Source organism: Psammomys obesus, unplaced genomic scaffold (genome assembly GCF_907164565.1).
Source record: "Psammomys obesus unplaced genomic scaffold, mPsaObe1.curated_primary_1811, whole genome shotgun sequence".
Lineage (NCBI taxonomy): Eukaryota > Metazoa > Chordata > Mammalia > Rodentia > Muridae > Psammomys > Psammomys obesus.
The window spans coordinates 28,139,472-28,154,702 of record NW_026585644.1 but is presented as its reverse complement, the minus strand read 5'-3'; the positions used below and the strand labels follow the sequence as shown (position 1 = coordinate 28,154,702).

Sequence of the window (15,231 nt, the reverse complement as noted above, 5' to 3'; positions counted from 1 at the left end):
CACACACACACACACACACACACACACACACACACACACACACACACGTTCCTGCAGTGCATTCAGAGGCCAGAAGAGGGCACTGGATCCCCCTGGTATTAGACAGTTGTGAGCCGCCTTGTGGATGCTGAGAATCAAACTTGGGTCCATTCCAAGTGCAGCCAGTGTTGTTAACCAGTGAACCAACTCCCCAGCCCTGGGATCCAAAACCCTTTTATTTTTTTAATTAGTTTTTTTAAAAAAGATTTTACTTATTATTTATACAATGTTTTGTCTGCATGTACACCTGTATGCCAGAAGAGGGCACCAGATCTTGCAGTACAGATGGTTGTGAGCCACCTTGTGGTTGCTGGGAATTGAACTCAGGACCTCTGGAAAAGCAGCCAGTGCTCTTAACCTCTAAGCCATCTCTTCAGCCCAACCCAAAACTCTTGATCCTTTTGAATATTTGGTATTTTTCCTGGGTTTTATTTCATTAGATATGAGAGTCCCAATTCTTCTCTATGACCATACACACTCATGGACACTAGATGTAGAGGGAAACACTCAGGGCCCCGCTCACTGGTATTTAAACACCACACGGAGTCAATGAAGAACAGAAACTAGATCTTTTTTTCCCCTTTTACATTTTTTTCTCTTTAATACATGGAGAGTTTTTGTGAGGAAGAAAAGAGATCCGTTAGTTCAAACTGTTAGTTTTATGGATAAAGAAACTGAGTTTTGAAGAAGGGAAGAGACATATGCATCAGTTAGTGAAAGAACAAGACCAGGAAGTGGGATTCAGGTTACATCAGTGCCGTTTCCTCCATCTACCCCCTCTTAGTTCTCTGGGTGTTTGTGTGTACGAGTGTGTGTGTGTGTGTGTGTGTGTGTGTGTGTGTGTATGTGTTCACATTTGCCATGTTCATCTTCTGACAGCTAATGATAAGTGTGCCCTCCACACTGACGGATGTGAACAGATCTGTGTCAGTGACAGAAATGGCTCTTACCACTGCGAGTGCTATGAAGGTTATACCTTGAATGCCGACAAGAAAACCTGTGCAGGTGAGTGGGCTGTGTATACATTCGGTACACATCCTACCCAGTGTTGAAGGGAAGCCGTCAACTGGGAGCTTGTTCAGTTTTCCGCTTTGCTACCCTGGGATTTTTTTTTTTTTGTTGTTGTTGTTGTTTCTTTTCTTTTCTTTTTCCTTTCTTTCTATTTTTTTTTGTTTGTTTCCTTGTTTGTTTTTTGAGAAAGGGTTTCTCTATGTAGCTCTGATTGTCCTGAACTCTCTGTGTAGACCAGGCTGTCCTTGAACTCAGAGATCTGCCTGCCTCTGCCTCCCAAGTGCTGGGATTAAAAGCGTACACCACCTCTGTTCATCTGGATTTTTCTATTACTAAGTTATGTATGAAAAATCAGAAATGAGATGTGCACATACTGTGTGTGTAAATGTATGGCTCATTTCTGTCTATTCGGTCTGTTTCCTGTATTCCAAATACTAGACAACGTAACATCAAATAACACACTACAAAATACCTACTGCTTACAAAGGAAAACACTGATGGCATGTGGAGGCAGGAGGATCATAAACTCAAAGTTATCCCAGCTACATATGTCAAGGCCAGCCTAGGCATATGAAACTCTGACTCAGAAACCTAAGCAGATGCAGACATATACACAGACACAAATACACACAGAGACGCAGATACACACACACAGAACATCAAACAGTAACTCTATAGTAGGGAACCTGGAAGATACCTGAACTGGATGATGAGAGATCACGTTTACATCACTAGAGATGATCTTATTGACAGTATCACTGATGTGGCAGCTCATCTGGTATAGCCTTGCTAAAAATTTAGACCACGAGGAAACATCAGACAGACCCAAAGGAAGAGAGAGTCTTAGTTCACGATATTTTCCAAATACTTCTCAAATGTGTCAAAGTAGTAAAAACAAAGGTAGACTGATGAAATGGCTCAGAATATGTCAACTTCATGTCATGTGGGATTTTGGGTTGAGTCCTAGACAAGAAAATGGACACTAGAAGAATAGTGTGGAACAGCTGACTGTTGAATGTAGATTAAGAAATCATGCCGTGTTGATGTTTTTGTTCATCATGTTAGACATCTAAATTGTCAGCATTTGGCATTAGATGAAGTAGGTTTTTTAAAAGTCTTTGCTCACCTGAAAACTGAAAGTTTAAAAGTAAAAAAAAAAAAAAAAAAAGATTAAAGCTGGGTGTGGTGGCTCATGGCTATAATTCCAGCACGAGGGAGACAAGCGGGAGGGCCAGTGCTCATTCTCAGCTATAGAGGAAATGCTGTCTCAGTTCTCCCTCACCAAGATTAAAATATGTCAATATCAGTCTCTTCCCTCCTTTCTGGGTGTGGTGATACACGCCTGCAATGTCAGCATTCAAGGCTGAAGATTTCATGCCAGCCTTGGCTACATAGTAAAACCCTGTCTCAAAAACACCCTAAATGTGTATCTCTCCTGTATATCTGCCTGTCTGCCTGTCTGTCTGTTTGTAATCTCTTTATCTACCTACCTAGCTATCATCTCTTCATCTGTTTTTACAGGGAAATCATTAAATAAAGAGTTGGGTGTTGGGGTCTCATTTCTCCCTAAATTAGTCTCCTTGGAGCTCTTGTACCTTATTTATGAAATGAAAGAGTGTTAAAATAGAAATTCTCCAAACTCCAATTCCCCCTTTTCCTGGGATCTAGTGTAATTAGCTGCATAATTAGCTCATTTATTTCTGGGTTGGAATAAGTACAATAAACTGAAAAGGAATGTATTAAGTATTTATGAGATGCTTAGGTTATAAAAAGCTCAACACTGACAATATTGAAAGAAGAACTGAGTATAATGGTGGAGAATAATTATCGTGTGTGAAGAATTTTATTAAGTCTGCTAACTTCTAGTTAGAGCAAATAATGCTGACAGCTTTGCCTAGCCTCCAGCCAGTTTCCCCCCGATATATTTCTAGCTGTTTTTAAGCATGTTTCTATCTGTGGGTAATAAAGGACTTTTTGAAATTTAACTTTAAAATTTCACTCTTGGACTTTCATCTGGCAGTTCTGGAAAAATGTGCTTCGGGTACACACGGTTGCCAGCACATCTGCGTGGACGACAGAGCTGGGTCCCTTCACTGTGAATGCTTTGAGGGCTATACCCTGAATGCAGATAAGAAAACATGTTCAGGTAAAGTCCATTCAACAAAGCCTTTCCTAGTTGACTCTTCCCATGGTGAGGGAATCAACCTGAAACTCACCAGGAGAGAGGTTCTTGGCGGTGGCTGGTGTGTGTGTGTGTGTGTGTGTGTGTGTGTGTGTGTGTGTGTGTGTGTGTGGTGTTGGGTGGTAGTGGGGTGGGGAGGATTAAAGACTCAGGCTCAGACATCGGACCAACTTACATGTTCAGGCAGATGTTGCCGGGGGGTTGGTGAGCTCACTTTTATAAACATAGATCATGTCAGAAAATTACTGGGAAATAGGTAGGGATTGGGGGACATGAGAAAAGCTAATGATATATGGGGTCCCTGTTCAGGAAACCACTCATAGCGGTGTACACAGGGCTGCATTTAAGCACATAGAGGAAGTAAGCTGTATAGTAACTATTTGTTGTGATAGGTTGAACTGATCTTTCTCCAGTTAAAACTGCACTGTTGACCTTTGAGCTGGATTCTCTCAGCAAAGGAGGCTTTGTGAAGGCTTGACTTGGCCCCACACAGACCTTCCAGGGTCCTGGAAGTGGCACATTCTCGACCGTTTCTAGCTGATCAATCTTCAGTGACTCAGGGCCTTGTGACTCGGCTAATGAACCCCTGCCAGGACCATTAATCCTCATTAATTTGATTTAAACTTACTGGTAGAACAGGGCAGCATTTATATAAATGAAAGTTCTCCCTTTGGAGAGGCACTCCTGGCTCTCGAGGTGACGCTTAGCTTGGCATCTCAGCCCTTTTCAGATTTTTATCCGTCTTCTCTTCTTCCTCTGGGAACCAGACATGGTGTGATCTTGTCAAGATAAATGAAGGGAAACGACACATTATTGGATTGATTTATTCATCTATTTTTCGAGACAAAGTCTCTTGCAGCCCCGGCTGGCCTGGAACTCACTGTGTAGCCCTGTTAGCCTCAGTATGCAGGAACCCCAAGTGCTGGGGTTGCAGGCGTGTATGGCCATGCCTGGCTCTTCCCTTCTTTAGGACATGAAATTATGCCTCTAACTCAGTCACTACAGACACTGAGGCAGCGGGACTTTGGTCAGTAAAAGACTATGAACAAGTACAGCACTTTGGCCCTTGTACAACAAAGAATCTGTGTCTCCTGGGAGCCTTTCTGAGCTCACTAAGCTCTTTTCACTTGTCCTAGGCCATTTGGATACAGGACTGGTGTGCTGTTCTACTCTGTTCTCCCCTGAACTCGGGGCAAATGATCGTAATCTCTGAGATGCTATTTATGTGATAAATAAGAGCACTCCACTATTTAATCAGATATCCTGTCATTAGTCTCATTGTTATCATTTTCTTTCACACACACACAGATACAGAATGAATACAAGTGGGCAGATCATCAGTGTTTCCTGTCCACATCATTAGGAATCAGTGGTTGGTGTTTAGACAATCTTTTTTTTTTCTTTTTTTTTTTTTAAATAGCACCAAACTTAACTCCACATACAGTGATGTCTGTATTAGTGATTTGCCTCACCACTGTGACAAGGTACCTAAGCAAAGCAACTTAAGGAAGGAGGGAAGGAAGGGTTTATTCTGTTCACAGTTTGAGGGCACAGCCCATAATAGCCAGGAAGTCAGAGCAGCAGGAGCTTGTGGTGGCTGGTCCTATTGGATACAACCGTCAGGAAGCAGACAGAGATGAATGCTGGTGCTCAGCGAGCCTTCTTTCATTCACTTCTGGACCCAGCAGAGAACGGAACGGCAGCGTCACCCACATTTAAAGCAGCTTTTCCTATGGGATGCTGTCATCCCTTTTAAAGCGACTTTTCCTATCTCAGCTAACCCAATCTAGAATCTCCCTCACAGACATGACCCCACTGATTATCTAGATTCTGTCAAGCTGACTGTCAAGATCCACCACCACAGGCTTCCTAATTGATTATTTTTGGTGATGATCTACAAACAGCATTGATCATTTCAGAATGCCTAAACTAAGCTCTGTACTACCACCAAGACTCAGTGCCACGCAGTACGGTGGGACGCAGAGAAAAGAAGGCTCCTCAGATAGCTGCAGGAGTGAAAAGGGAAGGAAGGACCAGCCAGGTAACATGTCAGGCCAAGGATGTGCGACACAGGGAAGGAAACCATACTTTTCCTTGGAGCATGGAGCTCTGGGTGACCACTGAAGGCTTCATTCACAGTGTTTCATGTTCTACTTAACTAATCGGTATTTTTTTTTTCCTGCATGGTTCGGGGCAGCCCAAAACAAGTGTGCTCTGGGCACTCACGGCTGCCAACACATCTGTGTGAGTGATGGAGCAGCATCCTACTACTGTAAATGCTTCCCTGGCTACACCTTGAATGATGATAAAAAGACATGTTCAGGTGAACACTGACCCTTTCAGTAGATTTTGTTCAGTGGCAAAATCTAGGTAGAAGCTGCTTTTTAAAAAATATTTCTCTCATCTTCAGTTACTGTCCCCCTCTGCTACATGATCTGCTTTCTGTAATTCCATCCCATGCTCTTCTTTTGTTTTTATTTTTCTTTCTCATTAGTTTTTTAAGTCTATTTCTTTGCTCTTATGTTAAAATATGCATAACATCAAATCGATTATTCTAGCCATTTTCAAGTGTATGGTTCTGTGGCTACGGTTACCATAGTTCATCTCCAGAATGTTTTTACTCTCCCTGTCTCAAGCTCTGCACTCATAGCACAGTGACTGATGTTTCCCACCCCCTTGGGACTCGTCAGTTTCCCACAGAATGGCAACGGAGACTGAGACAGGCATCCTTAGATCAATTTAAGGAGTGCTGCCACTTTAACAACCTGCCAGGGAATTTCAGTACCATTGCCTCTCCACTTGTTTGAGTCTTCTTTAATTTCTTTCAACAACGTTTTATATTTTTTCGTGTACAAGTCATACACTTAAGAGTATTCCTGGGGTTGGGGATTTAGCTCAGTGGTAGAGCACTTGCCTAGCATAACGTGAGGCCCTGGGTTCGGTCCTCAGCTCTGGAAAAAAAAAAGAGTATTCCTAAGTATTTTATTCTTTTTTACATTATTGTGAATGGATCTTTCTCTCTCAACTTTCACTTTTGCTATACCCCTGCTCTGTAATTTTCTAAGGGGTGTTTTAGTAAGAAAATCCCGTTCAGCACATGGCTTCACAGATCTTAGTGTCTATTAAGCAAGAGCACTGGACTAGTTACCCTTCTTATACTCTGTGTAGACATGGTCATTGGCATGTGGCTGATGTCTGGTGGGTACTTTCTGGCCTACTGTGGGCAGAAGGATCAGTAGTTCAAGGCCCGCTTCAGCAGTCTGAGGCTCTGCTTCAGAAACTAAACAGGGGCTAGGGAGATGGCTGGAGGAAAAGTGAGGATGTGGGTTCGGATCCCCAGTTCCCCAAGAGGCACATGTGGAGGAACATGCCTGTAACCCCAGTCCTGGGAGGTGGAGACAGAATTCTGTGAGCTTGCTGGTCAGTCAGTGAGCTCCTGGTTCAGTCAGAGAATTTGTCTCTTTATAAGTGATAGAAGAAGACACCTGACCCCTGGCCTACACACACACAGGCACAGGCACACACACACACACACACACACACACACACATACACACACACACACACACACGCACACACAGAGTGTGTTATCTAGATTGGCTATCAATAGCTCTGAATTTTTACCTTCAAAGTATGTAAGGGTAAAAACTATACTTCTCAATTCAAATCATTCAATAAAATAGCAATCCTCTGTAGGAAACCAGGAATTACCTACATTTAATCTTTGAAATATTTTGGCTGTACAAACAGATAACTGTTCTGATGTTCGTTCCTTAATGAGGAACCAGTAGCATAGGAAGACTCTTCTTCCTATGTTTGTGGCTTCTCCCTACGCCAGTGGTTCTTGGCCTTCTTAATGCTGTGACCCTTTAATACAGTTCCTCATGTTGTAGTGACCCCCAACCATAAATTATTTTTATTGCCATTTCATAACTGTGACTTTGCTACTGTTATGAATTGTGATGTAAATATCTGATATGGGCCTCAAATGGGTTACAGTCCACAGCTTGAAAATCACTGTCCTATACCAACCACCTTTAAAATGCATTATATCATGGCTGATTACTGGCAATGACAAAAGCGTGGAGAAGAATACAATGAACTCTCAAATAACCATCACCCAGTTTTGACAAACATAAACATTTCCCCAATGTTTCCTAATAAAGCTTTCCGTGAAATTAACATTAATAAGCATTTTCTGTTTTCTGTTTGCTTTATGTGATTTTGCCTCCTGAAAAAGTGCCTTTACATGAGTGGCAATGTTGAACTGTAGATTTCCTGATTTGCTTCCATTCCTTTGTTTTGCCTCTCGTGCTAGGCGGGGGTTCTACACCCCAGCCTCTACTTTGTTGTGATCCCTTGCAGCTATAACACCTTGTCTTGTCTTCAGGCATCGAAGAAGCACGAAGCCTCATTTCCATAGAAGATGCTTGTGGCTGTGAAGCCACACTGGCATTCCAGGAGAAGGTCAGCTCCCATCTGCAGAAGCTGAACAACAAACATATCCTTTCTGGAAGGTTTCCTTCATCTTCCCATCCCTTCCTTCCCCTCCTCCTCCTCTTCTTCCTCCTTCTCCTCTTCTTTTCTTTTGTGAGACTGGGTCTCATGTAGTCAAGGCTAGCCTCAAAGTTGCTGTGTAGATGAGGATGACCTGGAACTCCTGGTCCTCATATCTCCACCTCCCAAGTATTGGGATTATGGGTGTGTGCGACCATCCTTGCTTTTTATGAGGCACTGGGGCTTAAACCAAGGGCTTCATGCAGGCTAAACAAACACTACAAGCCATGCTACATTCCAGATCCTGCCTTCTTTCAAAATTTTATTTATAAGTTTCAATTTCTGATTGACACATTAATTGTATGGCAGGAAGCATAATAATACCATGGCTGTGGCCTCTAGGAGCCAACTTAGATACTACAGCTGAGTCAAACATTTTAGGATATTCTACTAGCAAGTATCTTATTCACTGCTGTAAGTTAAGTGAGGTAATACATTTGAAAATAATTCAAGAGTTCATTTTCAGTGGCATGATAGACCATTTTCACTCATGCAACATTTAAATTAAACTACATCTTTCTTTCCCTAGTGCTTTTTTTGTTAACTCTAAATTTTCTTTTTTTTCTTTCTTTTAAATTTAACTTTTAAAAATTGATTCACATTACATCCTGATCATAGGCCCCTCTGTTGTCTCCTCCTGGTCCCACCTTCTCTCCCTCCCTCCTCCCCCATCCCCCTTCCCTAGTCCTCAGAAAGTGGGGGGGGGCTCCTCTCCTTACTCATCTCATTAGGACCACCTGCATCCTCTTCCTCTGTGGCCTGGCCAGGCTACCCTGCCAGGAGGAAGTGATCAAGGAACAGACAACAGAGTCCATGTCAGCAACAGTCCCTACTCCCCTTACTCAGGGACCCACATGGAGACTGAGCTGCCTATCTGCTACATCTGAGCAGGGGCCTAGGTCCTGCTATACCCCTGCTATACCCACGCATGGGTGTGGTTCTTGGTGCATATGTCTCCACAGCCCCTCCCCCAGCCCAGATTTGTTGGCTTTATGGGTCTTCTTGTGGAGCTTCTGTCCCCTCTGGGTCCTTTTATCCCCCTACTCTTCCATAGGACTCCCTGCACTCTGCCCAATGTTTGGCTGTGAGTCACAGCATCTGCTTCGGGGATGGGTGGAGTTTTTCATAGGACATCTATGGTAGGCTCCAGTCCTGTTTCCTCTCTTCAACCTCTAGTGCCTTTTTAATAGCTATTTATGCACTCAATTTTGCTCTTACATAACAGAATAATTAATTCTAGCATTCCTTAAAGTAATTTTTCTTTCTTTTAATTTAATTTTTATTTCATGTGCATTGGTGTTTTGCCTACATGTATGTCTGTGTAAGGGTACCAGATCCCCTGAAACTGGAGTTACATACAGTTGTGATCTGTCATGTGGGTGCTGGGAATTGAACTCAAGACCTCTGGAAGAGCAGCCAGTGCTCTTAAACACTGAGCCATCTCTCCACCTCATTTTAAAGTAATCCTTAGTTAAAACTATACCTATGTCCAGAAAAAAAAATCAGTAGATCTATAGGCTGCTGTACCTCAGATGACACATGGTTATGCAATTTGGCAAGCCGAGATGTCAAGAAATAACTTTCAAAATGTAACATGACACTGTCTCGGCAAGTTTCAAAGTTAGTACTCAGGGCACTGGCTCTGGAAAAGAGCTTTATCTCAGCATAGCTCAAGTTAACAACTCTATTCTTATATCCCTTAGAGGAATGGAATTGAGGCTGGGGTAGGTATGACCGAGGAGTGTTCAGACTTTGAAGGAGGGCACAGGCAGCACAAAGGAATCAGCCTCCACGTCTTTTCCATGCCTAATATGGCGTTTGCGGTTAGCTGGCATTCCTTTATTCCATGTTAGTATTACCAGTCTTCTCACCGCACAAGGGAGACATCATTTTCTTCCTTCATCTACTGAAGCCTGTTTCCTAGAAAAGTCAAATCTCCAGAGAGCCAAACCAAGGGACAGTTCTCTATAATTCCTTTAATCAAGACTTCATAAGCATTGCTTCCCCCTGAGAGATGTTGTTTCAATTAAATTTTTGATGAGGGGGAAAAAAAGACCTTGGCAGGAGTGTAATTTCATGATGAATTTTTGGAATTTTAGAGTAGGCTTTTGATGAGAAAATGGTTTTTTTCACTTACAGTTGGATATAGTTTTCTTTTGTGTTGACATATTGGAAAGTGTGCTTATGTTTTCTGATGTGTAAAGCTGAGTTGCGTTGGCCTTAACATGGAGCCACTGGACAACATTTTGAAGAAGTTGCAAGTAACTGAATATGGACAAGTACATCGTTAAACTGTTCCTCCTCTGGAATTATAGAGTGCTTTGTATACGCAAAACTCATTCCCTTGTACACTTTATCCCTAATGTTCCTGCTAATAATCTGCCATTACAAATGCCTGACTGTTATTTGGTAAATAGTATGAGGGGTTTCTAGGGAACCAGCATCATTTTCCAAGGAAAAATGTCTTTGAGCTATGACTGTGAAACCATTAATAAGATGAAAAGTGAAAAGCTTATTGTTTTGTTATCTACTGATTGAGCCATTTACATTTTAAATGTTAATATAAGTAAGATGATCTTTTCATAAAACTTTAGGTCTATTTTCTCTTGGTCATATTTATAATACAAACCAGCCTTACTATTGAGAGAGTGCAAATTTTATGAACTATTTACACATAAAAAGTTCAAATAATTAAACTGAGATGATTTATTTAGAATTGTTTAATACTTTTGTTTTTTGCTGGAATATTATTAAAGCTATAATCAAGAGATTATGTGTACCTAAAAATAATTTACATAGATTAAGTGAATATTACATGACACTTTTAATTGATTAATGTCATAGAAATGAACAACTAAAGAAAACCAGTGTGAACTTAAGGTGCTAAGATTTTTGCCAAGGAAAAATTCTGAGTTTTATCATTTGTTTCATCATATAATTGGCAAAATTACATATTTATAAAATCAGTGTAACAAGCAACACGCTATATTTTCTTTTTAAAAATGTCTGTAATAAGCCTAGTTTTTTTTTTTTTCACTCGAAATATGCCACACACACATACTTTTTAAATGCAGCTCACAAGTTTTGGAATGAAACAACTCTTCAAATTTTGTGCTGCTTGATCTGTTTTGATTTGTATTGTTTTTAATATAATAAAAGTTCTTATCTTTCTACAGTAATGTCATGACTGCTTTTTGGTGATTTTTGTCATTTTCTTCTGTTAACCATGTTTATGTCAAACTGAATTAATAATTCTTGAATATGTAACAGTTGAGAAACTGAAAGAACAAAATGATGACACTCTTGCAATAATTTAATATCACACTCTTGAGGCTTAAAATGTTAGTCAGTTTTGAATAAATGGAAAGGAAGATCCTAAATAAAACCAGTGGAAAAAAATTAGGTACATTTGTGCTTGAGCATGATTATGTGCATGTGCGTGTACACGTGTGTGTGTGTGTGTGTGTGTGCGAGTTTATGGGTATATGGGTGCACAAGGGCCACACTGCACATGTGGAAGTCTGAGGACAAGCTTTTGGACCTGGTTCTCTCCTTCCACCATGAGTGTTCCAGTGATCCAGCCTGGTTATCAGGCTTGGAGGCGGGTACCTTTGCCTGCCAAGCCACCTCACCAGCCTCTCATTATGACATTTTTAGACATACATATAATGAATGTACTTCAATCATATCCACCTCTGTTTCCTATCCAAACACTTATACTTGCCTTCTGCCCCTTCTCTTCCTCTTTTCCAAACCTTGCCTATTTTTTGTGCCCTCCAGTTCCACAAATGAGAGAAAACATAACACATGTCTTTCTGATTTACTTAACATGACTTCCAGTTCCATCTGGGATATTATCTTCTCTTTCTTGATGGCCGAATGACAATCCAGTGTGTATACATGCAACCTTTTAAACCATTGATGGACACCTGTTCTGACGGTGCCACTTGGCTATGGTAAATGGTGCTGTGTTAAACATGGATGTACAGGCATTTCTATTGTATGTTGCCTTGGATTGTTTGGGGATGTACCCAGTAGTGACATGGCTGGATAATATGGCTGATCTAGCTCTAGATTTTTGTTGTTGCTTTGTTTGTTTGTTTCCCTTTTGAGGAACCTCCATACTGAAAGCGAAAATACCCCGGGGGACTCTTCTAGGAGTGCTGGGACAATAGACTGAGGTCAAAGGATTCAAAGGTTGTATGCTTGGGGTGGGGAAAGACTCCGAATGGCTTAGCAATAGGGGATAAGACACTTGTTGCAAACATGAGGACCAGAGTTTGGATCCCCACCACCTCTAGAAGACTGGTTTCCCGTGATGCACCTGTAACCCCAGGGCTGGGAGTGGGGAGCAAGTCATCCTACAGTTTACTGGCTGGGCCAGCCCAAATTCTAAGTTCCAGGTTGATTGAGAGATCCTGCCTCAGAAAATGAGACGGAGAATTACAGAAGACGGCACATGATGCGATCTCCACATGTGCTCCCACACACACACATACACACATGTCACGAGGGAAGATGCATAAAAAAATTAAGAAAAATATAGAAAAACCGTTCTCCGGACAGAAAAATCCTAACAGCCCAAACATTTTTAAATGGGAGGGTTTGCTCCAAATGTAGTTGTAGCTTTAATGAAGCAAAGGTCATGCATACTTCTTTTATAAGGACCCTTGAGGTAATCCTTACGATGTTTTAAGGATTCCGTGCTGCCTAGTCTTATGTCAGCTTGATACACAGACTAGAGTTATCCGACTAGTTATTGACCAGGGAGGGACCACCTGGGCTGGTGGTACTGTGTTCTGTAAGAAAGCAGGCTGAGCAAGCCACTGACAGCAAGCCAGTAAGCAGCACCTTTCCATGGCCTCAGATCTTGCCCCCAGGTTCCTGCCCTGTTTGAGTTCCTGTGTTGACTTTCTTAGATGACGAACAGCAATGTGGAAGTGTAAGCGAAACAAACCCTTTCCTCCCCAACTTGCTTTTTGGTCACGGGGTTTGGTCACAGCAATAGGAAGCCTAAGGCCGATTTCAAAGCAAAATAATAAATAGCACCTACTCCCAATTGCTTCAGAGGGTTCTGCAGTTCCCCCAAAGAAGGCAGTCTTCTAAAAGCTCGTCTGCACTACTATTTGTTCGATGGTGCCAGCCTACCAAATGCAACAAGTGACTGTTCCTTTCAAGGATGTTGGTCGGGGGTGGGTGGGTGAGGTGGAGGGGTTAGATATACAACACAGAATTCTTGAGACCTTTCTGAAAGGGGTTCCATTCTTTAGCTCATACTGACACCTGAAGCACGCCTGTCCCAGTGTGACGTGGCGATGTAGCATAGCGGCGGGGATGAAGGGAGGGCGCTGGGGGCACACACGGGCAGTCGCTAACCGAGAGCGGAAAGGCTAGGAGCCAAAGGGTACAGGACCAATGGCAGCAAAAAACCCGCTTTAACCTACACCAATTCCACAGCAGCCCCATCGCCCGCGCAGGCGCACTACGACCAGGGCCACACCGGAAGTTCTCTCGGCGCCCCGGATGCGCCTGGGCGGCGGTGGTTGCCAGGCGACGGGAGCTTCTCTGATCCAAAGGTGCTCGCGAATGGAGGTGTAGAACCCGTTTATATATTGCGGCCCTTGACCGCTGCGGGTCGTCTTCTTTGAGTTCCCACGATGTTCTTCTACCTGAGCAAGAAAGTGAGTTTCCCCGGGGACCGCCGTCGCGCCTCCCCCGTTCCTGCAGCCCGCCTGTGCCCTCATCCTCCCGGGCTGCAGAGGCGGTCCCAGCAGCTTTTCCAGTCTCCCTGTCGCCTCTCTCCTCCCGCGGGTCTCTGAGCCCCGGCAGTGCTTGATTGAGGCAGCAGCTTTTTCTCAGGACCCTTCCACATTCCTGTCCAGCTTAGACTCTTTTGAGTGACAGACCTAAGCGCTGCTGGGTCTTTCCTCGGCCACTTGTTGATCCAGGTGTTGATAAGTGATCACAGGCTGCCCTACAAGAGGAAAGAAACTTAAGTGTTGTGTGGGGAGAGGGAGTAAGAGCAGTGATACGGATTTATATCTCAGTCCCCTCATTTTAAAGAATCCACGAGGTGATTTTTAATCTCTCTGGCTTCCTTGGCAATCACTTTCCTTCCTTTATGTGTACTACATTAGAGAATGCTAGAGCTTGGGACATTTAAGGGGACCTCCGCCACTTTCATAATAGCTCATTTTTCTGCAGAGTGTTACTTTTTCTTTCTCCCTCCTTCATGCTTTTTTTTCTTTTTGTTTGTTTGTTTTATGTTTATTTATTTATTTTTGAGACAGGCTATTGCTGTGTAGCCCAGGCCAGCTTCCAAGTTGAGATCCTCCTGCCTCAGTCTCCCAAGTGTTGGGACTGTCAGCATGGGCCACAAGTTAGAGTAGGGTTCTTGGAAGATGTTGTCAGTTTCCTATCTCCTGGATGGAGATCTTCCAACTCCTTAGTGAAAAGCTTCGTGGTTCTTGTTACAGATTGCTGTTCCCAATAATGTGAAGCTGAAATGTATATCCTGGAACAAGGACCAAGGGTTCATAGCATGTGGTGGTGAAGATGGATTACTGAAAGTTTTGAGATTAGAGACACAGACAGGTAAGTGATCATTGCCTGTACAGATATGTAAAATTGGCTGAAAAAAGTGGCTAGTGTAATTTATTCAGTGAGATCTACTCATGGAATTTTTATTATGAAAATTTTACTTTATTTTAGTTTTTCTTTTTGATTTTTGGTTTTTTTGAGACAGGGTTTCTCTGTGTAACCTTGGCTGTCCTGGACTCACTTTTTAGACCCGGCTGGCCTTGAACTCACAGAGGTCCACCTGCCTCTGCCTCTCTGAGTGCTGGGATTGCAGGCTTGCACCACCACACCCAGCTGAAGTTTTAACTAAAAAAAAAAAAAAAAAAAAAAAAAAAGACTTATTTTTATATGTATGTTGTGTTTTGCCTTTTGTGTCACATGCATGCAGTGCCTGTGGAGGCCAGAAGAGGGCATAAGATCCTTTGAAACTATAGTTATAGATCGTTTTTTCGTTGCGGAGAACTGATCACAGGTTCTCTTCAAGAGCAAGTGATCTTAAACACTGAGCCATCTGTCTAGCCTCTACTTTAACTGGTTTTGAGACAGGGTCTACCATTAGCCTGTAGGGTAGGCTAGTTGCCTAGAAACTTCCAGGGACCCATCCGTCTGCTTCCCGTCTCATCATATCTGAGATTACAGGTATATGCTCCGATATCTAGGTTTTGTATGGGTTCTGGGCATTTGAACTCAGGTCCTCATACTTGTACAGCAAATGATTTACTGAGTGAGCCATCTTCTCAGATCCTAAATGCTTTATTTATTGGCATATTCTTCATCAGGCCTTTTAGATCCAGCAGTTACTACTGGTAATGTGCTTTTGGTAAGATATATCAGTATTATCAGATTTTTGTTTCTATGCTAGC

The 15,231-nt window shown here is 42.5% G+C and overlaps 2 protein-coding genes across 6 annotated transcripts in view; both read left to right on the top strand.

The window, feature by feature from the left end:
- Matn3 (matrilin 3) overlaps positions 1-10,080 on the top strand; it is a 20,081-nt gene extending 10,001 nt beyond the window's left edge. Inside the window, exons 4-8 of the mRNA XM_055623300.1 lie at positions 919-1,044; positions 3,071-3,196; positions 5,430-5,555; positions 7,623-7,733; positions 10,025-10,080. Coding sequence (XP_055479275.1) covers positions 919-1,044; positions 3,071-3,196; positions 5,430-5,555; positions 7,623-7,733; positions 10,025-10,080 — 545 coding nt within the window. The remainder of the gene's footprint in view (positions 1-918; positions 1,045-3,070; positions 3,197-5,429; positions 5,556-7,622; positions 7,734-10,024) is intronic.
- A 3,260-nt stretch (positions 10,081-13,340) lies between these two features.
- The window catches only part of Wdr35 (WD repeat domain 35), a 61,366-nt gene continuing 59,475 nt past the window's right edge, over positions 13,341-15,231 (top strand). For 4 of the 5 annotated variants that reach the window (XM_055625817.1, XM_055625824.1, XM_055625823.1 and 1 more), the window contains exons 1-2: positions 13,341-13,470; positions 14,266-14,383. In XM_055625817.1, the coding sequence (XP_055481792.1) occupies positions 13,447-13,470; positions 14,266-14,383 (142 nt within the window). In that variant the 5' untranslated portion in view covers positions 13,341-13,446. The remainder of the gene's footprint in view (positions 13,471-14,265; positions 14,384-15,231) is intronic. The other variant, XM_055625810.1, reaches the window with a different exon arrangement.